General features: G+C 40.9%; 1 protein-coding gene across 2 annotated transcripts in view; it reads right to left on the bottom strand.

The window, feature by feature from the left end:
• Nucleotides 1–18,351, bottom strand: part of RPRD1B (regulation of nuclear pre-mRNA domain containing 1B) — a 41,952-nt gene extending 23,601 nt beyond the window's left edge. Inside the window, exons 1-4 of one of the 2 annotated variants that reach the window (XM_038369348.2) lie at nt 17,987–18,351; nt 14,792–14,921; nt 12,728–12,861; nt 2,081–2,193 (exon numbers count right to left, since the gene is read on the bottom strand). In XM_038369348.2, coding sequence (XP_038225276.1) covers nt 2,081–2,193; nt 12,728–12,861; nt 14,792–14,921; nt 17,987–18,137 — 528 coding nt within the window. In that variant the 5' untranslated portion in view covers nt 18,138–18,351. The remainder of the gene's footprint in view (nt 1–2,080; nt 2,194–12,727; nt 12,862–14,791; nt 14,922–17,986) is intronic. The other variant, XM_038369346.2, reaches the window with a different exon arrangement.
• Nucleotides 18,352–18,359: the final 8 nt, after the last annotated feature.

Below are 18,359 nucleotides of genomic sequence, written 5' to 3'. Positions count from 1 at the left end.
CAACAGAATGGCAGATGAAATTCAGTGTTGATAAATGCAAAGTAATGCACATTGGAAAACATCATCCCAACTACACATATCAAATGATGGGGTCTAAATTAGCTCTTACGACTCAAGAAAGATCTTACATCACTGTGGATAGTTCTCTGAAAAACATCCACTCAATGTGCAGCAGCAGTCAGAACAAATGTTGGGAATCATGAAGAAAGGGATAGATAAGACAGAAAATATTATATTACCCCTATATAAATCTATGGTATACCCACATCTTGAATACTGCGTGCAGATGGGGTCGCCCCATCTCAAAAAAGATATATTGGACTTGGAAAAGGTTCAGAAATTATCCTAAAATGATTAGGAGTATGGAACAGCTTCTGTATGAGGAGAGTTGAATAAGCCTAGGACTTTTCAGCTTGGTAAAGAGATGACTCAGGAAGGATATGATAGAGGTCTACAAAATCATGACTGGGGCGGAGAAAGTAAATAAAGAGTTATTTACTCCTTCTCATACACAAGAACTAGGGGACACCAAATGAAATTAATAGGCAGCAGGTTTAAAACAAACAAGTATTTCTTCACACAACAGTCAGCCTGTGGAACTCCTTGCCAGAGGACGTTGTGAAGGCCAAGAGGGTTCAAAACAGAATTAGATAAATTCCTGGAGGATAGGTCCATCAATGGCTATTAGCCAGAATGACAGGGATGGTGTCCCTAGCCTCTGTTTATCAGAAGCTAGGAATGGGCAACAGGGGATGGATCACTCGATGATTCCCTGTTCTGTTCATTCCCTCTGGGGCACTTGGCATTGGCCGCAGTCGGCAGACAGGACACTGGGTTTGATTGACCTTTGGTCTGACCCAATATGGCCATTCTGATGCTAACAATCAGCAAGTGGAATGGCCACTGAGAAAGATCCACCAGTGCAACTGACCATACCCACATTGCTTTTACTAACCTAGTCAAAAGGAGAATCTGGGTGATAGCATTAATAGGAGTGAGACATTAAAGCAGGAAAACCTCAAATGTTCAGTTTTATTTTGTTTTAAAACATTCAAGGATTTGATGATTTTGCTGGCATTAGCTAGGCTAATTTTGTAGTGCTGATTTTTATCCTCCAGTTTTAGTAATTAATTTTTTAGATATACAAATTTCTTAACACACACCCTTTCAATGTTTATGCTGGTCTGAAGAACCAAAAGATGTCTGCTTGACATACATGCTTCCTTGTAAGCTACATAATGATTTCCAATAAGTGACAAATTAAATGTGTGTTAAAACAAACCAAAAGCTGTAAGCGATCTGCAGTAAAAGCTCTCATTTCCTTGGCTCATGTAATTTGGTAGTATTTACACCACCCATTTGGCAGACTGTTTAACTCTTCACCTTCCTTCAAATAACCACAGATTTAACATGAGGCCAATTGTAGCCTTAAAGAGAAGAGTTTTGATTATACTGTCTATTTCATTTCTGTTATCTCTGTGTCATTAACACTACACTCCAGCCAGACTCAAACTAAGGTTCACATCTTCTCAATTGACTTTAGTTTCCAACTCCATATAAATCTATTTAATACTGATCTTTTGCAGCTACAGGGTATACAAAACTTGCTGTTGGTTTCTTTGTCAGGCTGTATTCTAGCTGTAACCCAAATGAAATTTCTTGAGTCAATATTCGTGCACTGGATTTGAGCGTTCATGAGTCAATATATAAAAAGCTTTTTATATATATCTGTTTTTTCCTTAAAAAAATAAATAAAAACAAAAACAAGACACACTGACAGTAGTGCAGGGGCCTTGGCTCAGTCTAGATTAAATCACACCTACCCAGGTTTTTATTGTTAAGGATAACTTTTGGAATGGCATTTACACCAGAATGCATCTATGATCCCTTCCTCTTGCCCACCACAAAACAGATAACTTAATGGTTTAATAAAACTGTTCTGTTACACATTGGCTTCCCGAGCGTAAATTGTATTTCTCCATTAATTACATTTTACTTGTTAATGGCTCCACCTTGTGGCTGTATCTTTATAAGAGGTCACCTTTCACAATTTCTCAGATCTTTAGCCCTCCAAACATACCAGTAATGGCCCAGTGCTGGGGTCCTGGGGCGAGTAGCTCCCAGGGTAATCCTCATCTTCTTCCTCTTGTATCTGCTGAAACGTCCGCTTCAAGGACTTTTTCTCCTCTGTAACTGTAGACACACACAGTCTCAATATAAGCCATTCAAGCCTCATGCCATTTGTGCATACACAGAATCGTAACTATCTACATTTTCAAAAGTTATACAAGACGCTTTCATGATCTCTACAGAGGGTCAATCTACAATTTAATGTTCTTTACAGAGGGCTAATCTATGTATCATTTTCAGAATGATCAGCAGCATAAGGGCAAAAGAATGATCACTTACAGTAACTGGAGTTCTTTGAGATTGTAGTGAGATCTATGAACAAAAGCAGATGTATGCACAAGCCTGGAATATTCTGGACAGCAGCGTCCCTTGGGGCTGTGCATTCACTTGTGTGCTCTTATGCACCCTATAAAGGACAAAGCACCCCAACCACCACTTAATTTCTTCACTAATACAAAATATCCAGGCAAGAGAGGCAGGTCACAAGATGCGTGGACAAAAACATCTCAGAGAATTCCACTTACTGAATGTTAAGGAACCTCTTTCTTCGAACATTTGTCTATGCAGATCCCACTGTAGATGAGTGACTAGCAGTTAGCACTTCTACTGCCCACCTTGAGGGGTATCTAAATAATGACAGTAGGAGAGCCCTTCTAAGCCGTGAATCTGATCTGGAAGCTGTCACAATGGAGTAGTAATAGATAAACATATGTACTGAACTCCATATAGTTGCCCTACAAGTCTCAAATAGGGGGATCACCTAACGCAACTATTGAGATTGACTGAGCCTAGCAGAGCGTGCCCTAACTCAAGAAGGAAGAAGTAGTTTATTTAATGGAGTAGAAAAATTTTACTGCAGTCTGTAACCCATTTAGAGACCTTTAAGAGAAACAGCCTGCCCTTGAGACTTATCACAAAAGCACGAAGAGTCTGGATGCTTTATGAAATGGCTTTGTACTGGAAAGATAAAGAGAATAGCCCTAAGAATGTCTAGTTTGTGAAGTTTAGCCTCAGCAGAAGCATCATGTGGTTTATGGAAAATGTGTAAATTGGTTTATATGAAAATCCAAAACCACTTTCCATAAAAATGTTGCATATGGGTCTAACTGTCTTTATGAAAAGGAACTAATGGAGGACTTGACATCATAGTCTGAAATTTCACTCACCCTCTGAGCCAAGCTGGTGTCATTTTAACAGAGAGGGGATATAGTAAATATTACAACTTGGGTTCAAAGGGTGGGTACATCTACGACTGAGGTTTGAATGTGGTGCTCCTGACAGGTAACTATGCCTCACTGATGGAAATGTATGAATTGGGACCTTTAAAATAAAATAAATAAATATAAATCTCCAGATACCATTAGGTGAGGGGAGGAAATTGAATAACTTAACAGTTGAGTGATAGAGGAATATATTAGCCAGATGAACTCTATTAAAGCTAAGCAATCGTGTATTTGAAACATTAGTTCAAGATAAATGGAATAGAAGATTCCACAGGCTGAAGAGATCTCTGAATGGGACCGCAGTGAGAAATGTTTCCACTTAAATTTGGCATGTCCTTCTAAGAGAGGCCCTTCTGCTATGAATCAAAACCTCCCATACAGCTGTTAAGCAGCTTCTGTCCACTGAAATTTGGCCAGGTAGACTCCATGCTGTCAAATGCACGGGTGCAGCACCAGGCCTTGGTTCTGATAAACATGGAGGAGTTTGGGGAAGTTGAAGAGATGGCCTGATTGACAGATGCATCAGGTCAGAATACTCGAACTGGCATGTCCTTCTGAGGACTGAGAATTAGCAGAATGGGAAGAAGACATAAGCAAGTTATTTTCCCACTGAACCAGAAATACATCTGCCATAGACCATGATCTTGTGTCTCCTCATCAGCAGAACACTGGACATTTCACATTCATGTTGGTAGCAAACAGGTCTATTGAGCAACTCCCCACTTTAGGAATATTTTGTCTAGAACAGTCTTTTAATTCCCATTTATGAGTGAAGGAATTCTTCTGCTTAGCTGATCTTCCACAGGGCTATTAGGTTAATCTGATGCAGAATGCACCAATCCCATGGATGTGTTGCTTCCTGACGTAAGGGGGATAATCTTTCTCCCCCCTGTCTGTTTATATAGTTCATAGCCAGGATATAATCCATCTGGATTGGAGCACCAGTACCTTGAAAGAGAAGCAGGAACACCTTGCAAGCCAGCTGAAAGGCCATGAGCTCCAATACATTTATGTATAATTGAGACTCTGTCCAGGACTGCGAGCCCTGTATCTGGAGAGAGTCCAAATGTGCACTCCAGCCTTGATTGGATGCATTTTTCAGAGTCTTTGAAGGAAATAGTGAATGAAACAGAGTACCCAGACAGATGCTTTGAGGGTCTGTCCACCAAAGTAGGTATGACAGTATTACAGAGGAACTTCTAGAGGGATGTTCATACCATGTTTGGCTGGTGGATGAACATCCTTAACCAACCCCAAAGGAGGCCAAAGATAATCATGAGAGAGTCGCCCAAGTATAAACTACCATATAACCCAGAAAATTGAGTCAGACGTCAGCGTGGTTCCTGTATGAGACTAAATACATGAACTGATGCGATTCATTATGGAAAAAAAAATCGTTGAAGGTATGCTCCTGCTAAGTGGAAGTGGAGAACAACCCCTATAAATTCTATGCATGAATAGGGGTGAGAGGAGACTTGTCTCAATTGACCCTGAGGCCCAGTCTGGAAAATGACTGTAGAACTGAGAGAACATTCTTGCTGATCTGCTGCAATGAGGGGCCTCAAATCAGCCAATTGTCAAGATGGAGAAGTCCTCCATATATATTTCTATCTGGCTGAGCTGCTCCCAGAGCCAAGTATTTGGTAAACACCCTCAGAGCTGTTGAAGGGCTAAATAGTAGGACTCTGAACTGGTAGTGGAGTCCACTGACCATGAAACATACTTTTGGTGAGCAGGATAGATTCATGCACAGAAGTAGATATCCTGCCAGTAGAGTTGCAAACCAATTCATGGGCCGTAAGGGGCGGGGGGAAAAACGTTATAAGAAAGGGTGATCTGAAACTTGACATGAGAGATGAATTTGCTGAGACACCTGTGATCTAAAACTGGACACCATCCATCCTTCTCTTTTCTTTGGGGCGAGGAAGTAGTGGGAATAGAACTCCCTGCTGCAGAGCTCTGGAGGCACCTGCTCTATAGCTCCCAGCTAACGGAGAGTATCTATGCCAACAATAGCAAGAAAGCAGTCAGTCACTGAAGACAGAGGATGTGGTATAGCAGCTGAAAAATGGGATCTCACAGTCTTTGAAAACTCAAAGTACAGCTGCAACTTCAAAGGAGCATGCTTGGGTAAGTTGGAGGCATGATGAAATTGAGCCTTCCTCTGGGCCAGGACTAGGGACAGCCACTGATGCCAAGGCCCATCCAGAGATTTTTTTTTTGTCCCTTCTACCTTGGGCAGTAGCAGTCACTGACTGAGCTGAAGAGGACCGATGAAAAGGCTCAGAGTGTTTCAAGGAAGCATGACATCCTTTAGAGCTCTTAGCACCCCAAGTAGCGTCTCTTGTAGCCAGACCGTTAGCTGAACCCATCTTTGAGGCAGAAGCAGACTGCTTCTGAGGAGGATCCTCAGAGTCAGAGACACTTCTCATTTTCTTTTCCATCAGAAACAGCTTCAAGTAGACATCATGAGCCTTCTGAATGCACTTCAAAAAAAGTTACAAAGAGCGCTTGTTTAAGGTAGAAAATGCCCAAAAAACAAGAAGCATTTCATAGGCATAACTGTCTCTCAGGCAGGGAAATTTTAAAAGCCAGGAAACCTATTTTCAGCCACCACACCTACCCCTTGATACCAAGGTGAGACTCGGAAGAAACAAGAAAAAGTATTTTTTTAAAAAGCCAAAGTACTTTAAACTTAACAAGATCAATCAACTATAAAATCCTAATCCTATCCAAAAGTAAGAGGACACATAGGCTCTGACTAGCTCCCATGGGTGGGAGGAAATGGTTGGGGCTGATTCACCCTTTATACCCTTATTCTGGGGTGCCAGGGCACATGCACGGGCCCAATGGACACTGCTGGCTAAAAGACTCTGGGTTTGCATGCATGGGAACACATCCTACAATGGGATCTGTGTGGACAAATGCTCAAAGACCCACCTGGTGTTTTAAACCTTGCTCATTTATAGAAGAGCCAGAGAACAAGAAAATAAAAATATTAAATACACAGCTTGCCACCTGTGTAGGACAAGTGAAAGTTCAGTAGGCTTTATCTTATTAATTACAGCAATTTAGCAGCTTGAGCCATGTCCAAGGAACCTCAGTTTGAGAAATTCATTTCTGGAAAAAGATTGAAGTCTGTTTGTTTTACCATCAAATTACAAATCTCAACTAAAAGACATCTTTTGGGACTGGACAGAAGGAGAACATCAGAAAAATCAGAGGCTGGAGACATGACTAAATCTGAGAGCCCCCCAAAAAAATATTATAGATTATGGCCATAAGCTCCAGTGCATCTTCTGATACTTAACCCCTTTCTTTGGTTTCTGGGATGGGGGAAGATCATCCATTTCCATTTACACGGACATCAGCTGGTAGCCTATTCAGGATGGACATGAGCAATGCCGCTCTACTCCAAACTGCCTCCTTCTCCTCTACTGTCACCTGGCTGCCTCATTAGCTACTGCTGGAGCCATCCCTCCCTGCTTCTCTCTTTGCTGGTGCTCTTCTTCTCTGCTCCCTCAGCTTCAGCACTGGTCTTGCCCCTCACATTCCAATCCTACACTAGATCTATCCTCTGCTACTGAGCTCAACAGGTCAGTTCCTTGTTAAATTATACCCCCATGCAGTTGGTGGGTTAACAGATTTTTCAGTTTGTTGGCAATTAAAATAAATTGTTTGGGGGTCAAACCAAAAATGATAGTTCTTGACATTTTTCAACAAAAATCAAAAAGTTGAACAAATTTCAAGTCAAAACATTTTGATCAGAAAGATTTTGCTTAGATCTTCAATAGGGCTGTCAGTTAATCTCAGTTAACTCATGCGATTAACTCAAAAAAATTAATCGCGATTAATCATAGTTTTAATCACACTGTTAAACAATACCAATTGAAATTCATTAAATATTTTGGATATTTTTATACATTTTCATATATATATATATATATATATATATATATATATATATATATATATATATATATAGTAGTGTGTGTTGTGATTGAAATCAAAGTGCATATTATTTTTATTACAAATATTTGAACTAAAATATTGTATTTTTCAATTCACCTCATTCAAGTATTGTAGTGCAATCTCTGCCGTGAAAGTGCAACTTACAAATGTATTTTTTGTTGTTGTTGTTGTTACATAACTGCACTCAAAAAACAATAAAATTTTAGAGCCTACAAATCCACTCAGTCCTATTTCTTGTTTAGCCAATCACTAAGAGAAACAAGTTTGTTTACATTTACAAGCAATAATGCTGCCCTCTTCTTGTTTACAATGTCACCAGAAAGTGAGAACAGGCATTTGCATGGCACTTTTGTAGCTGGCATTGCAAGGTATTTATGTGCCAGATGGGGCATACAAATGTTTAGCATATCTGGCTCATAAATACCTTGCAATGCCAGCTACAAAAGTGCCATGCAAATGCCTGTTCTCACTTTCTGGTAACATTGTAAACAAGAAGAGGGCAGCATTACCACCTGTAAATGTAAACAAACTTGTCTGTCTGAGCGATTGGCTGAACAAGAAGTAGGACTGAATGGACTTGTAGGTTCTACAATTTTACATTGTTTTATTTTTGAATGCAGTTTTTTGTACATAATTCTACATTTGTAAATTCGACTTTCATGATAAAGAGATTGCACTACAGTACTTGTATTAGGTAAAAATGTAAAATACTATTTAGTTTTTTTTACAGTGCAAATACTTGTAATTAAAAATATAAAGTGAGCACTGTACACTTTGCATTCTGTGTTGTAATTGAAATCATATTTGAAAATGTAAACATCCAAAAATATTTAAATAAATGGTATTTATTCATTTTTTTAAATGGTGCGACAGCCCTAATCTTCTAGTATTTTCACAAATGGAAAGGGAAGGATTTACAAAGTGGCTAGAGGAGGAGAAGCTTCCCTTAATCCTAACCCAGTGGAGTTATGGTTCTCATCCCAGATGTGGGAGACCAAGGTTCAATTCCTCTCTCTCTCTCTCTGATATGCAGAAAGGATTGGTCTCCCACATGGAAGGAGAGTGCCCTAGACACTGGGCTATTCTGGAATGGGGCTCTCTCAATCTCTCCTCTTGAAGTGGTTCCACTTTTACAAACAGCCATTGAAGCAGGGGCTGAACTTGGGTTGCCTGCATTCTAGGTGAAGGCTCTAACTACCAGACTGTAGAATCACTCACTCTTTCCTTAGCCCAGGGGGTCTCAAAGTCCCAGCCCGCAGGCCATCTGTGGCCCAAGAACCTCTCCACTGCGGCCTGCGGAGGAGAGAGGCATGCAGCCACGGGGCCGGCAATGTCCGCTGCAGGCGCCACCCCCTCCCCCCCGCAACTCCTATTGGCTGGGAGAGAGGGAAAGAGATACTATCATTAGTTGCCTGGCAGAGTCAGCCATGGAGATAGCATCACTTTTTTCCCCCACAAAGTCAAAATACTGACCACAACTGTCTGATGCACACCTTACTACAAGGTTTCAACTGCTCAGTCACTGAGGCCAAACATCAACAAACGGACAGAACTGAAGCGTTGCCAGGTGTCTGGCAAACATTATAAACTCTCTGGCAGGCGAAGAATTGTGTAAAGTTATATGACTATTATTTCTAAGAAATTCGAAATAAAATACAATATAAACATTTTCTTTTCTGAACACCATCTTCAGTGACATCATCCATCTGCTGGGAGGATTTGAGGACTGGCCCTAGCGCTTTGGTAAATTGAGTTTGAGACCCCTGCCTTAGCCCAATGACTATCCACTGCGATCACGACTAGGAGTTGTAACAGTAACAATGACTGACCTGAAACTGCATTTTCCCCACAAATAAACTTGTCCAAAAATGTTTTGCTCAGCCTCTAATTGTGACAGAGCTTGCTCAAGCACTTCTCCCCTAGTTCACTTGCAAACCAGTTACGTGGAAATAATCTATAACGCTGGTATGTTTAATAGTTAGCAAAGAATTTTACAACTAAAGTCCGCCCGGACCTAGTATTTTTGTTTGTTTGGTTTTTTTTTTTGTTTTTGTTTTTTTACTTTTTATGTACTTAAAAAGTAAGTTAGCTGAAACTAGATAGGATATATAAAATTCATTTCTTGCTAAAGGAATGGGCTATTCAAAGTCTACTACTAACAAATAGGAGATTAATTAGAAGCTAGCTACAAGAATATCTTATTAGATACATTTAGGTTTGAAAGACATGGAAACAAAATATAGATATCCACATATGTTTGCATGTATGTGTGAGAGAAATAAGCCACATATTTTCTTGAGGAAACTGAAAGGCTTCCAGTGTGGAAATAGCTTATAACTCATAAGAAGTGAAAGCTAAACAACAAATCTGCTGCAAAATTTCTCTTCCTCCCCTCATGGGATTGTCTCCTTATAAATTCCAAGGCCAGAAAGTACCATTGTGATCATCTAGTCTGACCTCCTGTGTAACACCAGCCAGAGAACTTCCCCAAAATAATTCCGAGAGCAGATCTTAAATATAAAAAAAGAATCTAATCTTGATTTTAAAATTGCCAGTGATGGAGAATCAACCATGGCACTTAGTAAACTGTTCTAATGGTTAATTATCCTCACTGTTAAAAATGTACACCTTGTTTCAAGTCTGAATTTGGCGAGAGTCAACTACTTTCGGCATTAGATTGCTATACCTTTTTCTGCTAGACTGAAAAGCCCATTAAATATTTGTTCCCTATGTAGATACATTACAGACCATGATCAAGTCACCACTTAACCTTCCCTTTATCAAACCAAGTAGACCGATCCCTGAAGTTAACACCATAAGGCAGGTTTTCTAATCTTTTAATCATTCTCATGGCTCTTCTCCGAGCCCTTTCCAAGTTAAATTGCGGACACCATATTACAGCATCAGGGCCAAATACAGAGGTGATATAACCTCTCTACTCCTACTCGAACTTCCCCTGTTTATGCCTCCAAGGATTGCATTAGCCCTTGAGCTCCCAATGTGATGCTGTGGCCACATGTTCAGCTGATTATCCACCATGACCACCAAATCTTTCTCAGAGTCACTGCTTCCCAGGATAAAAGTCCCCCCACTCTGTAAGTGTGGCATACATTCTTTGTTCCTAGATGTATATATTTAACCATATCAGTGTGCATGTGTTCTTGCACCCAACCTGTCAAGTGATCCAGATAACTCTACGCAGGACTTGTCCTCTTCATTATTTACCACTCCCCAACGTGTGTGTTATCATCTGCAAACTTTCAGTGATGATTTTATGTTTTCTTCCTTAACTTATGCAATCCATTTTGTATCACAAGGATATGTACTCATAGAATATGTAGCCAGTATTTGTTTCAAATTGATTAGAAATTAATTGCAATGATTTCAGTGAAAAGAGGAGGAGGAGAGGGGCTACATCAAGCAAGCTGCACTGAACAATCAATATTAATATTTCTGCAATACAAAGTGTTCAGCTTTGATACTTTCCCTACTCAGTCTTTTATGATGTCACCACATTTGGGCAAGTATAACAGGTTCCTAAGCATACTGAATGTGCTGGAATTTATTCAGAGCCATCCTCTTCAACAAATCGCATCTATTCAACCATCTTATCAATCACTGTGGCTTTGCACAAAGGTGTACATTGACATAACCCCGCAGAATTTTCTGCTTTGAGTTACCACAAAGTCTTAGACTAAAAAGTAAAGTATATTCATTATCAGAGTATCAAATATCCTCAGGAGTGCCAAGAATTTTGTTTTTAACAGAACCACCTTTTGCCAATCTAAAGATATTTATACTAGATTTCCAACCTACTGTTTCCATGGTAGTTTGCAAATTCAGAAGTTACTGAAGTCAGTTACTGCAATCATACTTGTGTTTGAAAAGCCACAAGGAAAACAAGCAAGAAGCTCAGTGTTTTACTTTACTCAATCTTTGACCCGACTACCAGGTATAATGGTGGCTTTTGTGATATAGATGCCCACCAGGAATTGGACTGAAATCAATTTATGTCAGGAAGCCACTGAAAATCCATCACACAAACGCCAGTTTCAGTTGCTACCAACTCCAGTTAAAAAGAAATCAGACAAACCAACTGCAATGTTATTTTCTAGCCTTTCACTTGCCAAAAAGTAACTGTTGATCACTCGATTACAGACCTAAAAGTGGCAATTCAACAAAAAAAACTTCAAAAACAAACTCCAATGAGAGACTGCTGAATTGGAATTAATTTGCAAACTGGATACGCTTAATTTAGGCTTGAATAGAGACTGGAAGTGGATGGGTCATTACACAAAGTAAAACCATTTCCCCATCCCCCACTGTTCCTCAGAAGTTCTTGTCAACTGCTGGAAATGGCCCACCTTGATTATCACTTCAAAAGGTCCCTGTCCCCCCCATTCTCCTGCTGGTAATAGCTCACCTTAAGCGATCACTCTCGTTACAGTGTATGATAATACCCATTGTTTCATGTTTTCTATGTATATAAATCTCCCACTGTATATTCCATTGAATGCATCCGATGAAGTGAGCTGTAGCTCACGAAAGCTTATGCTCAAATAAATTTGTTAGTTTCTAAGGTGCCACAAGTACTCCTTTTCTTTTTTTTAAAATCACAGTGATCTGTACGGATGATGCAGAATGAGGAAGGGCATCCAAGGGCCAAAGTGTGGAAAACAGACCATTGTAATGACCCACCTAACCCCCATCCAGACTCATGTCTAGAGGCAGGACAATTTTAGAGTACTCTGGAAACCAAACAAGTTACACTGTCTCCTTAGTTGGAGGATCAATGCAGTTGCCTATTTCTACAGGAGAGCGGAAGAGTCCTAATCTCATCCTGAGGTGGTAACCATGGTCACCATAGGGATATTGTTCCCTAATCCCCAAAATCTACTCTCATGTCTATAAAGATAGATCCAGAGTGTATCCACTTGCGTGTGTGGAGTCAAATGATGTGGTGCAGGCCCACGAGGTCTCAGGTTAACAAACCAGATCCGTCATCTCTACAAATGCACAATCTCTTCAGGACAACTAGTCTAGGGGTATGCCTAAATGGCCAGCAGAAACCCAAAGGAGCAAATCTCAGAGCATGGCTCTACACACTCTGGCTTGAAAGCCTATGGAGCGAGGTGGGCTTCAGATGCCAAGCTCAGACATCTATACAGCTGTTTTAGCACCAGAGTGTCAGCCCAAGTCTTTAGACTCCTGTGTTTTAAAATGCAGTGGACTTACCCAGTGACTCCAATGTCAGCTCTGACAGCAATTCTCCTAACCTTCGACGTGCATGATGCCAGGAACTGGCCTGTTTACCACCATAGTTCTAATGTCAGTTAGTGACAATTAACTTTTCAATGGGGTATGCGTTACTGCCTTTTTTTTTTTTTAAGCTATGCTTTTACCTTTTGGTGGAGGGCTACTGGTGTCCTCCATAGAAAGTTTCAGCTGTTGTATGAACTCGCTGCCATACACACTCCTTTCTTGCCAAATGTTAAGCAATCGCTCCAAGGGCTTTTTGCAGCCCTCATCTGCCTCTCTGTTCAAATATTAAAAAAATAGTTAAAAAACTTTGGTTAAACATGAGTATGCTTTTTAAAAAGTGTCGTACAAATTAGAAGCTGTAACCATCAAAGGAAGATGCAAACTTGGGGACAGGCTTTCTTGTACATTTTTCCCTTAAGCTGGAACCCAACAGTGTCTAGAAGTACCACCAGTTTTTTCTGCCCACCCACTTCCTGGATACCAACAGGACAGAAGAACTTTTACAGGGAGGGAAAAAAATTGTATCTTTCTGCTGTTGTAGAAAGAACTATGAAAATCCTACAAAGTTACCAGGTTTATAGTTTAAAATGTTCACTTCTAATGATTGTTTCAGTCAATGACATCCTAATTAAAAAGGAAACTGTTTGAGTCATTAGGCATTCAAATGAGAATTTACTTATTAAACATCGACCAAATGAGCAAGACTTCTAAGGAATAGGATAAGAAACAGTGCCAAACGTTATGTAGTTATCCAGAACACACTGTCATTAGATGCTCTTTAATTCGCCTATGCATAATAACTGTTTGGTTCAGAGACTAAGCTCATCTTTAAATAGTAAAACCATCCTTAACTAGCTATAGACCATCCTATGACAGGAATAATATGCAGCTGCTCCCCTTCACACCTCCTGTCTCCTCCTCTGGATTATATAAGTCACCCTTTCTGCCCAGTGAGGAGGCCAATCATTTGATAACAGTTGATAGGAGCCAGTAAAACTCACAATTTGGAACTACCGGATATATAGATTCTGAGACATAATTTAACTCTATAATCAGATCTCACCTAGTAGCATATTAAAATGACGTTTACACAAAAGCAAGACATACAAAAACTGTACCCTAAGCCCACTGAAGAGATGGTATAGAAGAAGGAAGTTTAAATTAAGTTTTCTATTGGGAATATTCCAGCTAGTAACACGTTTCAGACCTATCTATAACTTTTTAGGTAATAGAGTGAGATCAAGAAATAGATGTATTAGCTTAAATATGAAGATAATTTTCAAACTGCACATCTTTTAGAAAAAGATATATAGCAGCTGATTAGCAGCACAGCTGCAGAAAATAAAAAGCAGGGATGGTGTGTGTGTTCATATTAATAGAGCACTTTTTGAAACAGAACTCGGGTTTCCTGACTACTAGCTATCTGGTCAGTCCACTAGACCAGTTTTTCTTATAATGAGCTTTGAGATTACACAATTTCAAAGCTCATTATAAGAAAAACTGGTCTAGTGGACTGACCAGATAGCTAGTAGTCAGGAAACCCGAGTTCTGTTTCAAACTCTCCCACTAAGGGGAAGAAAAGGAGTACTTGTGGCACCTTAGAGACTAACAAATTTATTAGAGCATAAGCTTTCGTGAGCTACAGCTCACTTCATCGGATGCTGTAGCTCACAAAAGCTTATGCTCTAATAAATTTGTTAGTCTCTAGGGTGCCACAAGTACTCCTTTTCTTTTTGCGAATACAGACTAACACGGCTGCTACTCTGAAAACTAAGGGGAAGAGTCACTCATTATGTGACACACTCTTCTAGTGACAAATTATGTGACTTTGGACAAATCTTTAGACCAGAGATAATTTCCAACTTTGTACAGAGCTTTGAGATTTATGGATAAGTGTAAAATATTTAACCTGTATAGGAGTTACGCACAAAAAACCCACAAACCAATTGTCACCGCACAGAACCAAAGCTAGAACCAGCCTCCCACAACTTTACTTCTGTTTCTCAAGAGCAAGGCATAACTGACAATTTCTTAAAGGAAAGGAATTGAGTTCAGCTTCTAGTAAAGACAAGTTAACCTTCCTGAGCATACATATTCCTAGAACTGAAAAGCACTTGAATTTCAACTTGTGGAATATTTAACACAAAAGCTGTGGAGAGAAAAATTGGTGAAGGAAAGCAGAATGGATTAATGTGCAAACTTACCTGGCAACATGAGAAAAAGCATCCACAAGAACAGATTCAAACTCCCTTGTGAATTCAGGACCCTTCCTTTTACTGTTCTGGATGACATCATTCGCCAAATATAGAAATGTAAGTTTCCTACTTGATTTTGCTGGGAAAGAGGAGAAGAAAACTTAACTTGCATTCTTGATTTCTCATTTCATGTTTTATTCTGAGGCTACTTGTTATATATTCCAAAAGTGCTCACAGTTTCTCAGCTTAAAATATGGCCGAGTTTCCTGCATTTCAATTTTACCAAAGTAGCAAAAGCAGCTAGAAGCTTTCAAGTCAAGCAGTTCTTGATCCTCTTTACTTTAGCTAGAATTTGGTTTGTAATTAATTTATAAAACAAGAAGGAAAATAATCCTAATATTATTGTGCATCTTTCATCTGATGATCTCAGTGCTGCATAAAACATTAAACCTCACCACAAGTGCAGGTTAAAATGAAAAGAACTGTTACAACTTAACACCAAATCAGTGTGACAATAGACTTATTTTTCATTAATCAAATATATTGAAACTGTGTTATTTTAGCCCTCTACTTAAGCTGTTTAATTACTGAACATCCCTGGATGGAAGAGCTTGAACCTAGGACCTTTTATTTTTCAGAATCAATTTTTCTAATTCATGCTATGTGGAAATAGCTATTAGTGTGTTTCTTCTCAATCCCACAAAAGTTAACTATTTCCATTCGTCACCCACCATTAGTAAATGCCAATAGACCCTACACTCCGAAGAGCAGAATCAACAGGAGATGAACACAGAGACTATAGAATCTAGAGAGTTTTAGAGCCTAGAACATATGAAAAAGCTATATTATACAACATGACAACTGAGAATTTACAGACACATGAGTCAAGAAATTCAGCTACGGTTCCAACAGCAAGCCTACCTCAGCTCTTTCAAATACATAGTTTTTTCTATTACCATATATGGTGACACCTAATACCTTATATAAGTGCAGGACTAACAAAATCTTGCCAAGTAAAGGGCATGCAGCCAGACTATCAATTTCTGCAGTTTCTAAGCTTTCGTTTTTAAAAGCTTCCAAATGTGACTTCATACAGCCCCATCTACCTCAATTGGCCAAAAAAAAAAAACCCCTATCCTATCTGCAACAAGCAGCAAAATGAAATTAACAAAACTCTGGTCAGTTTCACACCTATTCACAGGGTTGTGAACCCCAAAAATGAAACTGAGTCTTGTTAACTTCACTCTGGTTCTCTTTGAGGAAACTGTAAAGTATATGGGATATGTCTACACAGCATTTTGGAGCAGGCAGAATCAAGCCTCCCAGATTGGGATGACCAACTGGCTAGCAGGGCTTGTATTAGTGCTCTAAAAATTGCTGTATAGACAGCACTTTGAAGTTGCATCTGGGGCTGGAGCTCTGAGTCTGAAGCCTAGGGAGTAGAATGGGCATCAGAACCTGAGCTTGAGCCCCAGATGCAACTTCAAAGTAATTTTTAGAGCATTTGCACAAGCCCCACCAGCCCAAGTCAGTAGATCCAGGCAGGGAGGCTCACTGCAAAGTGCTGTGTAGACATTAGAAAGGTAGACACTGGATGTATTCCCAGGAAAAGAAGCCCAAAAAACGTATGCGAGGCCACAACACACTTCTACCATGTAACAGTCCCCAAAGAATAAGTATACTGGAAAAATATCATGACTTCAAAGACAAAACAGCTGATAGAAATAACTGTCAAAGTAGTCTATGATTTTAAAGAAAATGTATTCATAAATGTTATGATCTGGGTCTCTGATTCTGCAAAATGCTGAGGACTTTAACAGATTAAGAGAGCCAACTACTACAATTCTCCCCCCCCCCCCCAGCAAATAAACCAGTTGTTATATCTTAACAACATTTCTGGGCTCCACACATCAAGGAACCTGTATTAATAGTATGTATCTATATCTACACACACACAAAATGTAATATAGTATACTCCAGGAACATATTTTACAATTAAACACATTTTTTTTCAATCATTTATCTGTAATCCCTTTTCCATTTGGCATTCCATTCAAATTTAATTGAAATGCCTTTTGCAAGTAACAATGAGATCTTTAAAAGAATGAATAAAAGGATCTAAGAGCTCACAAACTAACAGTCACAAGCTCACTAAAACCTAGAAAAAAAAAAAAACTATTCCTATCCAACACACTGAAGGCAATCGGGTTCCACAGGTATCACTATGGGTACCATTTTAAGACAACAGGACCACACAAGTGTAACTAAGCCTGATACTCAAAATGGAAATACAGTAAATCCTGCCTTAGAGACTATCTCTGAAGAGAGACCACCTGTCAGGAGCGATACTTGTAGAAATCATGAGAGAGAGACCACCTCTTACAAAAAGAAAAGGAGTAATTGTGGCACCTTAGGGACTAAAATTTATTTGAGCATAAGCTTTCGTGAGCTACAGCTCACTTCATCGGATGTAGCTCACGAAAGCTTATGCTCAAATAAATGTGTTAGTCTCTAAGGTGCCACAAGTCCTCCTTTCCTTTTTGCGAATACAAACTAACAGGGCTGCTACTCTGACACCTCTTACAAGCGACCACTTTTGCTAACTCCCATGAGTGGTCGCTCTTGGCAGGTTTTACTGTACCACAGCTGACTCCCAGGGCTTGCCTACATAAAGTTTTTGCACCAAGTCAGTGCAGCCCTCTAGCATGGGTGTAGTTACCCTGCTCTTAAAGTGTTCGCATCAGCGATATATACACAAACTTTTAAAATCTAGGTATACCTCATCCCGCGTCAGCCCAGGACTTCCTACAAACCCACATTAAGGCTACAGCCACACCAGGGACTTGCACCAATTTAGTAAACGAGGTTTTCCAAAGCCCCTTCCAAACGGGAAGCGCGCTTGGAAGGAAAGAAGGGAGCCGGCAGCAGGAATGAGACGAGGGCCGAGCCCAGGGCCCGCACGCAGGAAAGAGGGGAACCCTCCAGCCCCGCCACCGGCGAGCGCGATGGGGCGGGAGGAGCCGGGCGGCTCCGGAGCAGGGCAGCGCCCGAGCGAGCGGGACGCAGGGCAGCGACTCGGGCTGGCCTGGGCCAGTGGCTGGGGAGCGCTGGGTCCGGAGCTCCGGTCCCGGCTGATTTCCGGCGGAGGGGCGGGTGCTGGTCAATGTGCCCGGGTGCCCCCTCCCGGTAGGGCCCCCCCGCTACCTTTGCGGAGCTCCCGGTGCCACACGGAGACGATGGGCCCCGCGTGCTTGCGGTGGTGGATGAGCCACAGCGACAGGGTCTGGACGCTCTGCTGAGAGTTGCTCAGCTCCGAGAGCTTCTTCTCCAGGGCCGACTCCGAGAAGGAGGACATGGCGCCGCCCGGCCCGGCCCGGCCCCGGGGCCTGCTCAGCCCGGGGGGAGGGGGCGCGGCGCGGCCTCACCAACAACAAACCGCCACCGCTGCCACAAGATGGCCACCCGACCTCTCACCCCGCCGCGGCGGGTCAAAGGGCCACATGCTACGGGTCGCCGGCGGGGAAGAGCCCACCCGTGTGTCCAGTTATAGCTCGCACATCACAGGGTGCCCGAGGCG

This window comes from Dermochelys coriacea, chromosome 13 (assembly GCF_009764565.3).
Source record: "Dermochelys coriacea isolate rDerCor1 chromosome 13, rDerCor1.pri.v4, whole genome shotgun sequence".
Lineage (NCBI taxonomy): Eukaryota > Metazoa > Chordata > Testudines > Dermochelyidae > Dermochelys > Dermochelys coriacea.
Note: the sequence above shows the minus strand (reverse complement) of the source record. Positions and strands in the feature narration are given on the sequence as shown.